Raw genomic sequence first — 19,940 nt, 5'->3', positions numbered from 1 at the left:
AGTCATGTGAGCTGTCCCACCATGTCTCTGTGATTGCCACTAGATCATAACCCCTTGACTGCACATGGATTTCTAACTCCCCCTGTTTGTGTTGGTGTACAGGCATTGCAAGGAGTGAGCTCCCTGGGCGGGTGGGAGGTCTTCTGATCCACAACAATACCAGGACACTGCCCCACTGATGCAAGCCCAGCAACAACCCCATCCCCCTTCAACTCTAGTTTAAAGCTCTGTAAATGAGCCCTGCTAGTTCTTGTCCTAGAATCCTTTTTCCTTTGTGAGATAAGGCTCTCCCACATACTTCCATCCATCCTGGTGTCCTACAAAACCAGTTGTTATCAAAAAACTCAAAGCCCTGCCTGTAGCACCATTCTCAGAGACAGGTATTGATAGACTGGATTCTTCTACTCCCTTCCATATCGTGGCTAGGTACTGGAAGTAGAGAAGAGAAAATCACAAGCCCCAGACTCTTTCACCAACCATCCCAAGGCCTTGAAGTCTCTCTTCATCCCCCTCAGACTATGGGATGCAGCCTCCTCCCCATCTGTCTGGAAGATCAGCAATGGGTAAAAGTCATATGACTGCACCATGTTGGGGTTGTTCTTTAGTGATATCCCTGATTTGGGCACCAAAAAGACTGAAGACTTCCCGTTCTATGAGAAACCAGACTGGCAAATGGAGAAAAAAGCCATGTCAAATTTATGTGCTTTCATTTTAACTGAGATGAAAATAATTGATGAGAGCTCTCCCACAGTGTGTAACTGTATTTTCTCAATTCCCAAATCCACATTAATGAAAACTTTCTATTTTTGTTCTTTTTCAGGCATCCCATTTCAATTACCCTCCTACCAGACAGTCTAGATTTCCTTCTCCTACCAGAACCAGGTTTAGGTAGAACTTCTTGGCCTCACTGATGGAACTTGTGAGCTTCGGTTTGGCCAACAGCCCAATTTTAATTTACCTTCTCTCAATGACCAGTTCTACTGTTTAAATCACTTTGTTAGGCTTCACCTCTGTGAAGCTCTCACAGGGGTTTAATTATGAAGATTTCTTGACCAAAACAAAGATCAAAGATCAATGCAAACACATTTACTCTAGAAGTTCACAGTAAGAAGTTAAAGAAAAATAAACGGGGCACTTAGTTCAGGTTGTTTTCTTCATTCATTTTGCAGACAATATACAAAGACAGCACCAGGAGTGTCCAGCAGAAACTATAAAAATAGTATGTATTTTCATTAGCTAGAAAACCAATGAGCTTTTTCAGGTTTAAATGAAAAGATGATGAATATTTGAAGAGCAAAAGTGCATGGAAACCAAATTTTATAGCTTAGTATCCAGAAACAGTTAATAAAAAAAAAAGCAAACAAAAATTGAAAAGGTATAAATAGACTACTTCAGCAAATACTAAGAGTTTGTTAGCAAAACCTTGGCCTTTTCTTCCTGTTCATCTCATTTCAACAGAATGGCAACAAAAGTACCCCAGGCCTGAAAGTGAGTTACAATTTGCAGCCATCCCCAGCACTGGAAGTTGAAACATGCTATGTGTGAGAGAGACAAAAAATAATAATGGAATATTAGGTTGCAAGACCTAACTTGTGATAACACACGAGGTTCTATCTCAATACGAGGAGACACTTCTTTATAGTGAGCACTGGAACAGGCTGCCCAAAGAAGTTGTGGAGTCTCCTTCCCTGCAGACTTTCAAAACCTGTGTGACCTGCTCTAGGTGATCCTGCATTGGCACGGGATATTGGCCTTGATGGATGTTGGATTTGATGATCTCTGGAGGTCCCTTCCAACTCCTAACATTCTGTGATTCTGGGATTCTGTCGTTCTGTGACTTTCATACTGGAAAGCTAGTTTGTATGAAAGCTTGCTCTCACTTCACAGATTTTAGCACACAAACCCACCAATAATTATAAAGATATTTTAGTCCAGAAAAATGGGTAACAAGGTGACATGAATCCTATATCCTTTTGACATTTTAGAACATTCCAATCTTCATCTAAAAGTATGCCAATTTTTTTTTCATATATAATTGTTCCAAAACTTGAGGACAGCTCCTTCTAAAGTTCTGAGTCTTGGATTAAATATAAAAGCATTAAAACTTTCTGTTATTCTGCTTTCTAAATAAGCACAATGAATTCTCATGATTTATTTTTTTTCAGTGTATGTCAGAAGATACACTCATTTCTTTAAAATAATGACTTTTTTTTTTTAACTGCAAAAAGTTTTTTATTCTTGGGATATTTCTTTTATGTGTATTAAAAATGCGAATCTAATAGCTCTAAGTTAGATCTGAAGATATTTGAAACAGTTTTAAACTGCCTTAAAATAATAACTGCATAATAAACAACTGACTGCAGGTGAATTTAAAATCGAAGGTACAAATTGTGTTTCCTTTCTCCAGCTTACAAATAAACAAATCTGAATACTACAGCAATCACAGAAAGGAAATTTTATGCTTGCTCTTGTACATTTGAATTGCCTGGCATGTGAATAGTGCTATAGATAATAAACCTTTCAACTCTACAAGCAACTGAGAATCTGTGATTCTCCTAAAATCAACAGGATATTATAGCAATTTTGGTGACAGTAAAGAAAAAAATATTTCTACTTAATAAAAATATCTGATTGGAATCTTTTATTAAAATTCATTCTATTTTAGAAAATACATAAAAGGACTCTTTAGAGACTAACTTACCTTTTCTTGACAGACATTAATAAAAATTTCACTTATGTGCTCTGAGTGAAAAGGGAGCAGTATCAAATTCACCTTCTCCTCTACCTTTACAAAACAAATATGGGGCACTGGAAGTTGAGGGTGAGGTGATGCTGATGCCAGAGGACACACCATCTGAGGTGTTGCCTAAGGCAAAATAGCCTGCCCCCAGCATCAGGACTTGTTCCCTCAAAAAAAAGAGGAGGGTAATTGTTATTGGTGATTCCCTCCTGAGGGGAACAGAGGGCCCCATATGTCACCCAGATCCTTGCCACAGGAAAGTTTCCTGCCTCCCTGGATACCAGGTCAGGGATGTTACCAGAAGGCGGCCTAGTCTGGTGCAGCCCTCTGTTACTATTCCTAAATAGTTATGCAGTTAAGGAACAATGATGTTGCAACCAGAGCTCCCAAGGCAATCAAAAAGGATTTCAAGGCTCTGGGAAAATTGGTTGAGGGGTCAGGGGTACAGATAATTTTTTCATCAATACCCATAGTAGCAGGAAGGAATACTGAAAGGAACAGGAAAGCAGGTGTAATTAACAAGTGGCTCAGGGGCTGGTGCCACCAACAGAATTTTGGGGTTTTTGATCTTGGGAACTTTCTATGGCACCGGGTAAGCTAGCAACAGATGCAGTACATCTGTCTCAGGGGAGGAGAAAGATCTTAGCACATGAGAATGGCCTACCCCCCAAAGGGAAAAAGGTTCTAGGAAGTGAGTTGACAGTTCTCATTGACAGGGCTTTAAACTAGATTTGAAGGGGGAAGGGGCTGAAACCAGTCCCCCCAGAAAGGAGTCTGAGGGTGGTAAGCTGGAGTCATGGGTGAAACCGGCAGCCCAGCTGAAGTGCATGTACACTAATGCACACAGTATGGGCAACTAACAAGAGGAGCTGGAAGTCTTGTTACAGTAGGAAAGTTATGATGGAGTCGCTATCACAGAAACGTGGTGGGATGACTCACATGACTGGAATACTGTAATTGATGGCTACAAGCATTCAGGAGAGACAGGTGAGGAAGGAAGGGTGGAAGGGTGGCCCTGTACATCAGGGAGGCTCTAGAGGCCATGGAACTAGAGATTAAGGATGATCAGGTTGAGTGAATGTGGGTGAAGATTAGAGGGAAGACCAAGAAGGGAGACATCCTGGTTGGAGTCTGTTATAGACCACCCAGCACTTCCAGGATGGCCAAGGGATCAGGTACAGCCAGCATGGATTTAGGAATCCTGGAGGTTAGGAGGAAGTTTTACACAGAGAGAGTGACTGCCCATTGGAATGGGCTGCCCAAGGAGGTGGTGGAGTCACCATCGCTGGAGGTGTTCAGGAGGAGACTTGACAGGGTGCTTGGTTGCATGGTTTAGTTGGTTGGGTGGTGTTGGATGGTAGGTTGGACATGATGATCTTGAAGGTCTCTTCCAACCTGGTCTATTCTATTCTATTCTATTCTATTCTATTCTATTCTAGGAAGGGCAGGTCCTGCCTCACCAACCTGATCTCCTTCTATGATCAGGTGACTCCCTGGTGGATGTGGGGAAGGCAGTGGATGTAGTCTACCTGGACATCAGCAAGGCCATTGACTCCGTCCCCCATAGCAAACTCCTGGCCAAGCTGTCAGCCTGTGGCTTGGACAGCAGCACTGTGTGCTGGGTTAGGAACTGGCTGGAGGGCCGAGCCCAGAGAGTGGTGGTGAATGGTGCCACATCCAGCTGGCAGCCAGTCACTAGTGGTGTCCCCCAGGGATCAATGCTAGGCCCCATCCTGTTTAATATCTTTATTGATGACCTGGACGAGCAGATCAGTAAGTTTGCAGATGACAGCAAGCTGGGGAGAGGTGTTGAACTGTTAGAGGGTAGGAGAGCTCTGCAGAGGGACCTTGACAGGCTGGACAGATGGGCAGAATCCAACAGCATGAGATTTAACACATCCAAGCACCAGGTTCTACACATTAGCCACAATAACCCCATGCAGTGCTACAGTCTGGGGTCAGAGCAGCCAGGCAGAAAGGGACCTGGGGGTGCTGGTTGATAGTGGGCTGAACATGAGCCAGCAGTGTGCCCAGGCAGCCAAGAAGGCCAATGGTACCCTGGCCTGTATCAGGAACAGTGTGGCCAGCAGGACCAGGGAGGTCATTCTGCCCCTGTATACTGCACTGGTTAAGCCACACCTTGAATCCTGTGTCCAGTTCTGGGTCCCTCAGTTTAGAAAAGATGTTGAGTTGCTGGAATGTGTCCAGAGAAGGGCAACAAAGCTGGTGAGGGGTCTGGAGCACAAGCCCTATGAGGAGAGGCTGAGGGAGCTGGGGTTGCTTAGCCTGGAGAAGAGGAGGTTCAGGGCAGACCTTATTGCTCTCTTCAACTAACTGAAGGGAGGTTTTAGCCAAGTGGGGGTTGATCTCTTCTCCAATGCTACTATCACCAGAACAAGAGGACACAATCTCAAGCTGTACCAGGGGAGGTTTAGGCTGGAGGTTAGGAAGAAGTTCTTCACAGAAAGAGTGATTGGCCATTGGAATGGGCTGCCTGGGGAGGTGGTGGAGTCACCATCACTGGAGGTGTTTAGGAAGAGACTGGATGTGGTGCTTGGTGCCATGGTTTAGTTGATTGGATGGTGTTGGATGTTAGGTTGGACTCTATGATCTCAAAGGTCACTTCAACCTGGTCTATTCTATTCTATTCTATTCTATTCTATTCTATTCTATTCTATCAACTCTATCAACAATTTTTATTCCATTAATTTGTTGTAAAGCCAAACCAAATTGATGTAATTTAGTACCTTCTCATTGTCTTGCAGAGGAAAATCTTCTATTCAACTTTTCAATTTTTGTGATTTCATATAACTGTCTCAGCCTCGTCCCCAGTCACGCCATTTGCAAGCTGAAGATAACCCTAATTATCTTTGTCTGTACCTTTTCAAGGCTTAGTCTTATTTTTAAAAAAGCAATGTTATCATATGTAGCATTTAAGACATGGAAATATCTTGGATGTATATCACAGTATCAGCGTATCACTAAAGTTGGAAGAGACCTCCAAGATCACGAGTCCAATCTGTCACCATAGACCTCATGACTAGACCATGGCATCAAATGCCACGTCCAATCCCCTCTTGAACACCTCCAGGGAGGTAGTGGAGTTGCTGTCCCTGGAGGATGGCAGAACAGTAATGCTTTCACTTCTGTTTAACACTTTAATAACTTTCAAAAACTGCATTTTCTTTGTCTTTTGGTAAGCACTGAACTGACTGAATGCCTAAAATGACTAAAAAAAAGTCTTTCTGGATGGGAGATAGCTTAATTGAAGCCTACATTCACGTATCTAGCAGGCTGCTTCTCTCTGTGTATTTATTGCCATGATGTTTCTTCGGATGCTTTATTTCTCAGACACAAGATATGAATACGTCACAGTTAGCTTTAATTTGGCATGCCTTTACTTTGCACCATGAGCAAACTCTGTGATCTCACTATTCACCCCATTTTCAAAATAACTTATGAATACTGAGTAGCACAGGTCCCAGCCAAGATCACCTCTACTGGTACCTTTGCTCTATTATGAGAAACAATCGTTTATCCCTACATTTCATTTGTCCAATGACCTCTGGAAGTCACTTCCAACCTCTAACGTACTATGATACTACCTAAAATGAATTTCACTGAACATTGAAACCAATTTCTGAATTTCTCTTACAATCTCTTAATAGCTACCTCAATTTTTGTGATAGTCTGCTATCTAATAAAGTATTCCTGCTCTCCTCAACATCTATGGCATCTATGGTTTTGCTCATTTTTATGAAGACACTTCCCATTTTTTACTATAAAAACACCACTAAAGTAACACTTTCGTGAAACTACTTCCAAGCACAATAAAAACACATTCTTACTTGTTTCAGTTTCTTCAGATCTTCATCAAGTTCCAAGTTGTCCAAAATAACAGCAACAAACAGGCTGAGTAGAATCTACAAAATTATGACAAATTATTTGTTAAAGCGCGTCCTGTTTTTCTTAAGAAGTACTGTGAAATGACATGGAAAAATCAGGGCCCTAATGATGTAAATGAGATTCTTGCCTTTGACAGCCATTAAACTAGTATCACCTACTACTATATGTCTGCTAGGCATTTTGCAAGTAGTAAATTCCTTTTTAGTTTATCATATAACTATTACATGAATTTTTAAAGTTTTGATTGTACAATTCATGACCAGTGCATATGGTTAACAATATACCCATTAAAATGTATTTCACATGAAAAGAAAGTTAGTCAGAAAATGGGAATCCTAAAATGGTTTGTAAAACTCAGGTGCTTTTCAATTTGCATGTGAATTTTTAGCACAGAGGCCACCTGACACTTCTTTACAGACTTGCTCAGAGTGCCTCTGCAAAGTAGCTAACTGCACTTCAAAAGGAAAGTAAACTGCTTCATTGATTGCAAGCATTTGCAGTCACAGCATAGTAAGCCATGCACTTTCATGTATTACACACTAAATATTGTGTAAATATGCATCTAGGAGGAAGAATCTCGGGGAGGGGAGGAAAGTGTGTATCAGATGATTCTATTTTCCTTCTGTAGATATACTGATCAGAGGCCAAAGAAGCTGTTTTTTTTCCCCTACAGCTGTTTGCACAGACATATTATATATGCCACATGCTTAAACAGTAGTTCATACAGTTTTCAGTGATCTGACTACTACAAACACTTCAAGTTAAGGGGGCCTTCAGAACTCTGATAGAATACATAATCCCTGGCACAAATTACTTTGATTCCTAATTGCTGATCAGCAGTATTGCTATCATTATGTCAGGGTTTTACAGTATGGTGCTTTTCTTCTTCAAATACTTTACACAGACTAGGATACTCTGGTATCACCAGCTCAGAGCATACTACTTAAGTATAGTAGTCTCTAAATATATCAGCCCTTACAGTCTTCCTGCTTCTTGCACAGATATGCATCAAGGCGTCAAGACTTTCATCAATTCTGTTTTCATTTTTTTTTTAAGTAAACAAGAACCAAAGATGAAACAGCACAAAGGTTAAATGCAAACTGATTTGTTTAACTTCCTCCACTACCACCTCAACTAATAACAGCCCACACTTCCAACAGAGGTTTTGATTTAAACTTTGGCTTTTCTTTGCCTTTTAATGTGAAACCTATTAATTTCTTTCCAAGGCTCTACAGTATGCTGTGACAAATGCCCACAATTATCACTTCTTAATTCTAATCCTCCCCCCTCTTCTGGATGTAATTTCTTCATTTGACTTCCCTCATGCTATTTTACTGATGGCTGTTTATTCTTAGAACTCTTCTTTTTGATTTAAGCAGCAGTCCAACTGTTTTCATGCTCCTTTGCCAATTCCACATAATTTTCTTTCTTTAAGCTTCTTTTGCCTCCAGACAACTCTGTCCTACATAGCTTCTCTCTTCCAGGGTCTGAAGAATATCTTAGAGTTGAAACTAACAACTTCATAAGGTCAGGTAATCCTGCAAAGTTGTCTTAGCAGTTTCTTCATCCATGTAAAATTTCCACAGGTGAATGAGAAGAAATGTGTACACTTAGGAAGCAAAGCAAGGACCTTGGTACTTAAATGCAAATTCCCTGTAAAAGGAGTGAGGATGGTGTACTGAAAAGTGCTTCATTCCTAGCAAAATAAATTCTTTGAGTAAACAAATGCAGACATTCAGATGATTCTTTCAAAACATGAAAATTGCTCTTACAGCTAAGTTACTTCTCGGTTAAGGTGTGAACGTTTAGCACAGAGGCCACCTGATGCTAGTTTACTTGATAGACTTGCTTAATGCTTATCTAAGAGATAAAAACATATTTCAGTTTGGATGATATATTTGGCAAAGAATCAGAAAAATAACAGTAAAATTCCCTAACCATTAACTGCTTTCAAATCTATGACCAAAATTCACTTCCTTTCTGCTTTCTATCCCCACTTCCAAAGGAGTTTCAATGATCATTTCAGCATGAAAAGCTACTCTTCCAAACCGCAAAGACTCCTCTAGTCCTTGCAAGCAAATTACATGTCTTATACATCAGCTAGTACATATATTTTTTGGCTTATGCTTTAATATAGTTAAGCAGTTCTATGAGTATCAAATACACATTACAACCATTTGTAAAGTGGTCAAAATTTCAATCTATATGAAGAAAAGATTGGATTATTTAGACTGTAGTACTGAAACAGGACATATTGTAAAGTACCAGTAGATGGAAGCTGACAGAGACTGTTAGTACCTTATATACATAGACAAGTGAGCAAAGAAAGAAAATGAAATTAAGAAAGTGAAAATAAGTGTATCAAAAACTGCAGTGAATGCAAAATACAAAATGAACAAAAGTAGGAGTGAGTTAAGGGCACACAAAATGGTTATTTCCCTGATTGTGGTAATTTTTCTGTGTCGGTATTCAAAATACAGAACCAGCCCTACTGATACAGGTTATCCCGAAAGCTTCTTTTAGTTACTACTTGTAATGCACACAGAAAAAATATAATTTAAGCTATAATTGCCATATCCATACACAGGCATGTACTGCTATATTAGTTCTCATCCTTTTATTTTTTGATATATTCTCCATGCATTGATTTTACATCGATTTTGCATCAGGCAACAGGAAAGCAGTGATTTCTAGTTCAGAGTTTATATCCTGAGGCTTTACACTTCTCACTTTAATTACTGCTGCAAAGAAAATGAAATGGAAGCTGAGAAGACAATTTGTACATGACAAATAAAAGCACTTGCTTAACTCTGTAATCATTAGAACTGTGAAGGTACAAGACAGTTAACAATTACATTGTTAGTCTAGCAGTGTGACTTGGATCTTATTGAACACCTTACACCACCACCTTATGCTACATGGCTGACACGTAAATTGTACCACATCAAAGAACTAATCCTAAAGCATTCCATGATGAAAATCAGCATCACAATTACTTTTCTCTAGATGAGAAAAATAAGCAATACAAAAGATAAGAAAAAAATTGAAAATAAAGCGTAGCACATTTGCAAGCAAAGACTTACCAGAGTAGCAAAAAGATGATACAGTATAAAATAAATAGCAACTACTGGTGCCCACATGTGTCCTACAGCATTAAGTGTCTGATCCATGACGTCCACCCATCCTTCCTGTGTGAGAATCTGAAACATTGACATGAATGCCTACAAGAAAAATAATTATAAATAGATTAACAACTAATGAAGTGTATTAATATGATTTCTATTGACACATTCCTCAAGTTGATTTAACAGAGCAGAACATCTACTTTGGTTTGTGTTTTAAATCTTAATAAATAATTGTATTGCAGTTTTATAGTTAGGTAAATTGCTGTTCCAGAGCAAACACAGATCCATTAGCCCATATGAAGAGCTTTTCATTTCCTACAAGGCTGAGAAAATAGGAGAAATGTCCTGAGTATAAGAGATCATTGTTTTGAATGTTATACCATCTCAAGACTTTTTAATTATGCTCACACTTTTGTGTTATGCAATATTTACTGTTAAGATTACATCCATGCCCTTAAGGAAGTCCACTCCAGGCTGTGATTCCTACCCTGCAGTGTAGGCCAACTTACTCTAGAGATGACTGTCCATGTGCATACATACAGCACTTGGTCTTGCACTTCCTCCTGGACCTATGTGATGTTCCTATGGTCGCAACACATCATTAGTATTCAATGACAAGGAGGTGGCTTAGCTTACCACATGGTGTTTCTGTATTATGAAATCAAGGGTCCATGCTATATGCTTAAAGTCTGAAAGGAGGGCCTGAAAATGCAAAGCTTGCTGGAATGATGTAGCAGGGCTAGGCTAGGCAGGGACAATCTAATTCAGAGCATTTTGTTATGAAAGGCACTGCATAAAAGGCACTGTCCTTTTGGAGTGCCCAGTTGCAGAGAATTTTTTCCCTGCCCATGCTCAGGGATTGCCTTGGAGAGTGTTTGCTGGAAGCAGGAAGAAATTTAACTAAGCAGTATCAATAGAAGGCAGTGTCTGAGCTCAGTGCCTGGTCCTCTTTAATTGACTACTGATAAAGATCCTAGGACTGAATATTTTTTTCCTGTGTCCGTTGTAACTGGTACACATTTTAAAGTACAAAAATTGGATCATGTTGCCTCTAGGTCATGTTCAGAGAAAGAACTGTACATTTTCACAAACATACATATTAGGGGGATCCCAAATATTTAACTCTTAATGGCTTTGTAAAAAATTTGCCTGCTGGCTCTCACAAAAAACCCCAGACCAGAACCCAGCTCAGTTTCATACTGGTGCTATCTTTTGTGGCACTCTGAAGCAGACAGAAGCATAAACACACTATTAGGCTAGGACCAAGGAGTTTGAAAGCTATTTGTACAGTTACTTTTCGGAGTTTCACACTAATTGAATTTTCAGAGATGATTAAGCCTACAAGTCCAAATTACTCACAAGAAGGGAAGCTAATGTGTGCACAGAACAGAACATGGCATTCAGGTGAGCAATGGCACACACTGGGAGATGAAGTTAAATTGAAGACTTTCATTTCCACATCAGCAGCATCTTGACCAAATGTAACATCCCAGCTTTTCCTTTGAAAACACACAGATCACATGGAGAACAAAGCCTATCATAAACTAGAAACAGCAGAGAAAACTGCTCACAGCTACTTCTCTGTAAATTCTTCATGTCAGCTATAATCTTTGCTATGTCATGTGTTAGGAGAGCTGAAATATGAGGATTGGAATTTGCACAGTGATCTCCACTTTATGTTCATGCCAGTAACCTTGGCCTTAACTGGCACACTTCTGACCTGCAGCCACATCCTGCCTTCAAATTAGCGTCCCCTCACAGTCACACACCAAGATTCTCTACACTGCATCACACTATAAACTCATATTAATGATTCCTTTCTTTACCAAAAATTGCTAGGGTCCTTAAAAAAAAAACCCCAACCTCAACAAGTGTTACTTAGCAAAATTACTCCACTTGCAAAACACGCAGCGAAGAGAATATTTGGGATCTTTAGCTACAAGAGGCCTTCTGTATCCAGAGGAGCATGTGTGAAACAAGCAGGAAATTCAGCCACCTCTATAGCTGCCAGTGGTGTTTGAGGGTAAATGCGACAATCACCTCATTGTTGCTCAGCATCACTTCTCAGCTTTTCTCCATGAGGGAAGGTGAAGTTAATCCATGCATTTTCTGTTTGCCTGCACTTGGAGCATCTTGGGAGCTAGTGGTGTTTTTATGTGACTGGTGCGACACTCTTTGCTGAAACACACGGTGGGCACTGGATTACATAATACACCCCACTGGCTTTGAAAACATTTGAGAGACTGGGTAATTCAATGAGTGCAGCATCCTTTCTTCTGAATCATGCTAAATTACCATTGCATTTGAAAAAGAAAGTAATTAAATCTTTGAGGTATAAATATATCTCCAATACTATGTTGTGGACCTCTCATTAATACAAGCACTAAATTAGTTTGGAAAAGACATTCTGTTAATATCATGTAGCAGTTTGGGCTGGGTGCCCCCCTGCTGCTGCCACATAAGACACACCTCCAGTGTCCTGAGGGTCCAGCCCAATGGGTGGACACAGGAAGCTGCGTATTCATCCCATAATGTCCTGTTCCCTATGAATCTACCTGCAAAGTCCTACACTTCCTCTTTCTTCCCTCACCGCTCCTATGGAGATGGTTCCTATCTGGTAACGGAGGGGGAGTCATCTTGAGGCATCTTGGGGCCTGGCCAGGCCTAATGTCTGGAGGAGAAGGGGGAAGGGCAGTCTCAGATCTGGCTCGCTGAGATTAGCCTAACAGTGGAGGAGCGGGAGGAGAAAGAGCCCTTGGGATTTTGGATGTACCCTCAGGTGGGGAGAGGGGAGTGCTGGGATGCCTCTGGGTATGCTTTCAGATCTCCTTTTGTCACTGTGATTGTGGTTCTCTGTAAAACACTCACTGCTTTTTCATTTAAACTTTCCACCACTTCTGCAATCCATTTGTCTGAGTCTCATTTTTTCTGCCTGTGGTGGGAGGGAAGGAAGGATCAGCCTTCAACCTACCACACATCTTGAAAATATAATCTTCCATCTAAAACAGTTGTCCTTAAGGCATATAGTTATAAAATATGACCTTTCACTATAATTTAAACATTTTATTACAGCGTTGAAGTCCAGTATGTGACAAATCATTAGTGTTAAGAAAATAAGGCAGTGCACAATGAATATGTGCTTTGCAGCTTCTCCATTGGAGGAAGTTATTTTTAGCTGAAAGGTACACTTCCCACTGTTTATTTTAAAATTAATTTGAAATGCAACTAGCTGGCAGAATCAACATCTGTGAAGATGAGACTTAGAGATATATGCAAATGGTGATTTTCTGAATTAATTTGTGTTATAGAAAAGACTGTAAATTTCTTTGAGTATTTATACCCCATTACTTAATTAGCTGTTTTGATGATGGGAGTCAAAATACCTTTTTATTTATAGTGGAAGATTGGCAGAGTTTCAGTGGAATATAAGAACCAAAGTACCAGTTCTGATATCTTGTCCAACAGGAGTGGTGCCACACAAATTAGTCCTTATAGTTATAATGTACTTGACTTGTAATTGCTGCTTGTCCATAAAGTATTATGGGCCATATGCAAATGGCCTTATTCAGGGAAGCAGTCTTATAATCAGTGGGATTACTTCTGCAAATTAATCTAAAAGGACTTAGGCCAGCACTAAAATGCTTGGAATGACCTATACCTGTGTAAACTTGCCTTCTTCTAACACAGCCAGGAGTGCTCAATAGCACCCTGAAAGGGTATCTGTCCTACGAGAATCTGGAAGTGGCACTGAGATTGTAACTACACCAGAGAAGAAGGCCTCATTCTTCACTTTTTCAAATGAATGATGCTTAGGTTGAACACTTCACAACCTGTGCTTTCTCCAAGATCAAGGTTAGGACTGAAGTCCTGGTTTTGCCAAAGACTGCAGGATTTTTGCTGCTGAGATCAGTTGGGCCTGGCTTTCACTCTGGTGTTGACTCGTTCAAAATAAAAGCTGCATCCCACCTCTGCAGCCCGAGACACTGAGTAGTAAGTACATGGCCACAAATCCCCAAGAGAAACCAAGACTTGGATATCAAAGGCACTAACAATGTGGTGTTGTTTGGTTTTTTTGTATATAGTGAATTTTCAACTTAGTGGCCATCTTACACTTGTGCCTTTGAACAGACACCCCTCCTCCAATTTCTTCTGCAGGGGTCCCAGCTGCCCCATGTTGTTCTCATGGCTCAAATATGCACAGTCCAAGAAGACATGCAAAAATAGAGAGGGCAGATCAATTAAAAAAACTTGTAGCAAACATCTGGATTTTTATTTTTGAAGAGAGAAATCTAGTCCATATGGGAATGCAATGGCCAAGAGAAGGGTGAAATTTGTAGCCATGGCAACACCGAGCTTGTGCCGATTGACTGTTGTCAGGAAACCATGTGAAAACATGCAATTTAGAAGCATTAGTGAAAGGAGGAGGTCTGCTTGTTCCAAAACCCATACTGTGCCTTGTTATAAAGCACTTACAGCTTGAAAATGGTTTTGGGTTTGTGTGTTTTCAGTGTAGAAAGCACTTTAATGTACAAACTCAAAATTCTGCCTCTAGTGTCACCATTTTTATTTGAATCCTCTCTGCATTTGTAACTGAAAAAGTCCACAGCAACAGTCCTGGCCATTTTAGGTTTGCATTTCTTTAGGAGTAAGCTCCTAAAAAATTATCTTAGCTAATTCTGCTATTGCAAACCTCCTGTCATCTCCTACAGCATAAAGTAACGCAAGTATGTCTTCAGCCATGTTTTGAAAATAATACATTCCAGATGAACCCAAAATTACATATTTTATAACTGTCTTATGGCAAACTGCTCTTTATTCAAAGAAGACAACATGAGTGAAAATTCTCCAGCCTCTGCTAGAAAGACAGACCTCTTTGAAGGAAGACCAACACATACACTGTCTATCACAATTTTGGGGTTCAAGATTTTTACTCACTATTAACCTAATAGTGATGTTTCTCTAAAAACTGCAAAAAGGAATCACGTACTGTAAACTATACTTCTGAAACATTCATAATAAGCTGAATATGTACAAAAATAACAACTAAAAATGAGACACTCTTACTTCTGGCTGTCATACAAAAAGTATTAAAACATTTCAGTTCAGTACTGCAAGAACACTCCTATATTATTGGTGTAGCAGGTCTTCTGTTTCTCCAGAATTCTAATATGAAAATAAGAAAAAGTTTGGATATTTTATGTTTATAAAAAGCTCTATAATCTGCTGGATGAAATATTCCCTGACACTTTGAAGCTATATTTGGGGTACACCTGTATTTGTTAAAATTCAATATGATAGAGCCTCCTATGCTCCAGCTTGCACCCACTGCCCCTTGTGCTATCACTGAATATCACTGAGAAGAGCCTGGCTGTGTCTTCCTAACACTCGCCCTTCATGTATTTATACACAAAGCTGCAGTTTTCTTTTCTTTTTTTTTCCCCCTCTTTTTTTGTTTCTTCAGAATTTCAATCAAGAATTCTACTGAATTCTTAATGATCCTACTGGTTGCTTTTCAAAGCACGTTTTCCAAAACAGAAAGCGTGGTGCTCCATTATTCCCCGTGGGTAGGTATTTTTCAGTCTTACATTTGATGGCTAGCTTCCCATATATCAAGTCCAGGTTGATAATTACAGATTGTTGCCTAGCCATTTTGTTTGCTAAATGCATGACCCTTGAGGCTGCCCTATTCATTGTTATTTAATTGTTCCAACCAATGCACTTTCACTAAAACAGATGCATTGGATAACCAAGGTGGAATGACAGAAACAAATAAATTGTCAGTGGAACCAACCCATGTACACTCAGTCTAATCCATTATTACAGAAATGACAGTATTTTCATTCAGAACAGTGTGCTTCAATAAATACATTAGCTCCAATTTCCATTGATTTTCAATGTTCTATTCTGAATCAACACAATGCCCATAAATATCCATTATTTATACCTAAAAGGCAAACACTCATTTTCTCGATGAAGACAGGTTTTATAACCCTGTGTAAAACAAACATTCCTCTATAAAACAAGAACAAGCACTTTAATAATATGAAGATATACATTCTGTATAGGCATATTTGATATAAACTTTGTGATTAATATTCATGACTGTGCACATGAATCCTCTTTCTGTAACATGCCAGAGTACTGTTTAATCATGCGCTTTGATGTGTTGTCATCAGGGTGCATATGTACAATTCCTCTATATTCTCTCTGCAGCAGAAAGAGATTATCTAACCCAAAGAAAGACAAACTTTACTACTGAAGGACTACAGAAAGACTGTTATGACCAGAAAATGCAATTCTTTTATCTACACATATGGAGATAAACTGCTTCATGGCTCTCAGAAGGAAAGGAAGACCACATGATAGAATCACATAGATTCATTTAGCTGGAAAAGACCGTTAAGCCATTGAGTCCACCCATGAATGTAACACTTCTAAGTCCACCATCATTGGTAAGAAAACATAAATTATAAGAAAATAATAAAATTCACCAAATAGTCAATGTTTTTAATACTTGCCCGTGGAAAGGTTGTAAATCTATCCAGTTCTTCCACAAAGCAAAACATCTGTAAACTGATTGCTGACATTACAATTAAAAGGCTGGCAGTAAATACCACCAAACTCCCAAGTTTTTTCCCTGGTCCAAATATCTTATACACAAAATCCTCCAAAGCAGGGGAAATCTTTATAAGCCGAACTACTCTAAGAACCTGCAAAGAAAGAGAAAATACAACTGTATTAGTTATTTACTTATTACATTAATCAACAACTTTTCACAGGATCAGAGTCCTCAAGGATAGAAAAGGACTTGCAGCCTTCTAGCCCAGTAAACACAAGATTGCCCCCACTTGTAACAAACCATAAATTGCATGTTAGGCTAAGAAGACCCTGGAACCTGTCAGGTTTTGTCTGTGCTTACCTTGGCCTGTCTGGAGTTTTTTTTAAGTAACAACAGCAGTTACACAGTGAGCAGGCAACTGTTAACCTATTTTGTCTTTTGCTTAGCTTTTTACGATTACGGTGTAGTAGTTATTGTTACATACCTCTTTTTTTCCCTACATATAGCAGTAATACACTGTCATTTTGCATATAATGAGCTATCTATGACCCTTTCTCAAAATGGAGTATCTGATGCACACAGGCATGGGATGACAGCAGAGGGATATAATCAACTCACTAATCATAGGTAATCACAGAAACACTTGGATAAACCTCTTTCGAAGGGAACAAAGACAAAGAGAAAACATGCTACAGATAGTAAATCTGAATGGAGTGTGGAATTACAGACCAGTAAAGGTTTATGCTGTCCTATGAAACAAAAGAATGGCTTCAGGTAGAGGTCAAAATACATGTGTCTAGATTTAGCAACTGAAAATCTACTGCAGTGCTAGGTAAATTGCTTGAGTTTAACTATCATCACTGTTAAAAATTCATACTCATTCTAAATGGACAGGGTCCTGAACAGTCTTTGAACAAAGGTTTGTTTTGAGCGTCAGGCTAGATGAGATGACATTGAAAGGCCACTTCCAACCTAGATTTTTCTATGATTCTATGTTATTTGTTACACATTACATATTCACATAAAGAGCTCACAACTCTTCTCCAACAAGTCATCTTTTCATTTCAGTGACGCAGGACACAATTGCTTGCACAGTGTACCATATAAACTAGGAAGTTTTGGAATAAACATTTTACTTTCTCATACAAGGGAAATGTTGTGTGGCATGTAATGGGTTAACACAGAAGCTTCCCTCCAACACAGAAATGAGGGAAAGTAACACACAAAAACCCTCTGGGGTGAGATAAAAATATTTTCATATAAATGAGATAACATAATGCACAATTACTTTAGTCTATCTGCAGAAAAAGCATAGCAAAATGTCAAAAGCAGCAGCAAGCAGAAGCCAGCAAGCTAACAGCCCACTGCCTCCCATCCAGTGACAACCCCAGTGAAAAAAGCACAACACCCCAAGCCCAGAACCGGAAAGCAGAAACCCAAATAGGAAGCCTCTCATGTCACGATCTAGACAGCAAGCCCCGTAATACTTTGCTCCAGCCAGCTCTTTCATTTTGAAGCTGGCATGACATGAGCATGGTACGAATAGCAGCATACAGAAAGGGACCTGGGGGTGCTGGTTGACAGCTGTCTGAACATGAGCCACCAGTGTACCCAAGTGGCCAAGAGGACCAATGGCATCCTGGCATGCATCAAGAATAGTGTGGCCAGCAGAAGCAGGGAAGTCATTGTGCCCCTGTACGCTGCACTGGTTAGGCCACACCATGAGTACTGTGTGCAGTTCTGGCCCTCTCAGTTTAAGAAGGACATTGTGACACTTGAATGTATCCCGAGAAGGGCAACGAGGCTGGGGAGAAGCCTCAAGCACAAGCCCTAGGAGGAGAGGCTGTGGGAGCTGGGATTGTTTAGTCTGGAGAAGAGGAGGCTCAGGGGGGACTTTATTACTGTCTACAACTACCTAAAGGGTGGCTGTAGCCAGGAGGGGGTTGGTCTCTTCTCCCAGGCAACCAGCACCAGAACTAGAGAACACAGTCTCAAGCTGTGCCAGGGGAAGTTTAGGCTCAAGGTGAGGAGAAAGTTCTTCACTGAGGGAGTTGTTAGGCATTGGAATGGGCTGCCCAGGGAGGTGGTGGAGTCACCATCCCTGGAGTTGCTCAAGAGGGGATTGGATGTGGTACTTGGTGCCATGGTTTAATCATGAGGTCTGTGGTGACAGGTTGGACTTTGTGATCTTTGAGGTCTCTTCCAACCTTGGTGATCCTGTGATTCTGTGATATTCAAAACAATCCATGACAGTGGCATTTCTCAATGTCAGAGAAAACAGCAATGTCTGTCATTAACATATTTAGCATATTTGACAACTCTCAGTAATAGCAGAACAACTATGTTTGTGTGGAACTCCTGACCTATTTACTGCTGACTCTGCCCTGGAGAAGCTGCTGACAACTCTGATACTCCAAATTCTGCTGCTTATGGTGGCATGCACAGTGATACAATATCAGCATGAACAAGAGGCAGTGGCAGCCACATGTGGTGGTTTTAGGCTATGCCTTTAAAATCTAGCTGCAGATTTCGAGCAGAAAAGTAGAAAAATATAAATAAATCACTATTGAGTGTAAAAAGGAAAACAAAAGATTGTTCTAAACAAATTCATTGGATGAAAGTCTGGGATAAGAGAAGATGTATTACAACAATTTTTCACATTTCACTTCCATTCCCATTCCTTTTCTCTTCTCTGATCTTGACTGTTCTGCTTCGGATGGGAGATAACAACGTTTCTGGCTGACCTTGAGATAAGAACTAACACTGCTTTCTCCCAACTCCTCTCTTTTCTCTCTCCAGTACAGGGGGGGAAGGGCAGGGGGGAGCAGAGAGGTTTGGGTGGGCAGTGGAGCAGCTTCCTTAGTCTTTTGGACATGGGGGGTTTCCATGTTTTTTGCTAATTATAAATATCTAATATTGTAAATACTGTATATTTTGTACATATTCATTGCATTCCATTGTAGAGTGTAGTTTTTGCTTGTAAATGTAGCTTCATTTGCTTCTGAGTTGGTCTGGCTTAAAATTTAATGCTGGGAGAAACTTCAACACACCACACCACAACAGCTGGAGACAACAGACAGCAGCATATGAAGTAAATGAGATTCTACAGCTCTTACAAAGACTAAGACTTTCCAGCCTAAGTTATTGACTATATATCCACAATAATCATATTGAAACTGAAAGGTAGGAATTACAGTGCAATTATAGATTGACCTTGTGGAAAGTCAAGTACAATTGCTGTGCTGCTTTTAAAGACAAAACAAGTTTGACAGAAGTTGTTCACAGAAAGAGTTCACTGTACCTTGTGGATTGCTAATCATGTGTACCTTTGCATTTTGCATGAAATTCATCTCCTTACCTGTCAGCTCTGCAAAATACATTAGTCATCTAGGCTTTACTGCCAAAGGGGAGAGTGAGAAAAATTCTACTAAAGAAAACATTTCAAACATATTATACCCCTTGTACAAAATGAATGAGCCTTCACTGTCTCAGTAACTAAAAAGGATCCTAGATACAGAGGTTACACTCGACAGCTTAACTTTCACACCATTAGAACAAGATGAGATAAAGTCCTTTCTTTCACATTCCTTCATGATCACATTCCCTATAA

General features: G+C 39.9%; 1 protein-coding gene across 3 annotated transcripts in view; it reads right to left on the bottom strand.

The window, feature by feature from the left end:
- The window catches only part of NALCN (sodium leak channel, non-selective), a 261,613-nt gene that overhangs the window by 89,883 nt on the left and 151,790 nt on the right, over positions 1-19,940 (bottom strand). For all 3 annotated transcript variants that reach the window (XM_068163255.1, XM_068163339.1, XM_068163429.1), the window contains 3 exons: positions 16,290-16,481; positions 9,730-9,867; positions 6,589-6,663 (listed from right to left, as the gene is read on the bottom strand). In XM_068163255.1, the coding sequence (XP_068019356.1) occupies positions 6,589-6,663; positions 9,730-9,867; positions 16,290-16,481 (405 nt within the window). The remainder of the gene's footprint in view (positions 1-6,588; positions 6,664-9,729; positions 9,868-16,289; positions 16,482-19,940) is intronic.

Source organism: Melanerpes formicivorus, unplaced genomic scaffold (genome assembly GCF_026170545.1).
Source record: "Melanerpes formicivorus ecotype bairdi unplaced genomic scaffold, bMelFor1.0.p_v2 SCAF_1, whole genome shotgun sequence".
Lineage (NCBI taxonomy): Eukaryota > Metazoa > Chordata > Aves > Piciformes > Picidae > Melanerpes > Melanerpes formicivorus.
Note: the sequence above shows the minus strand (reverse complement) of the source record. Positions and strands in the feature narration are given on the sequence as shown.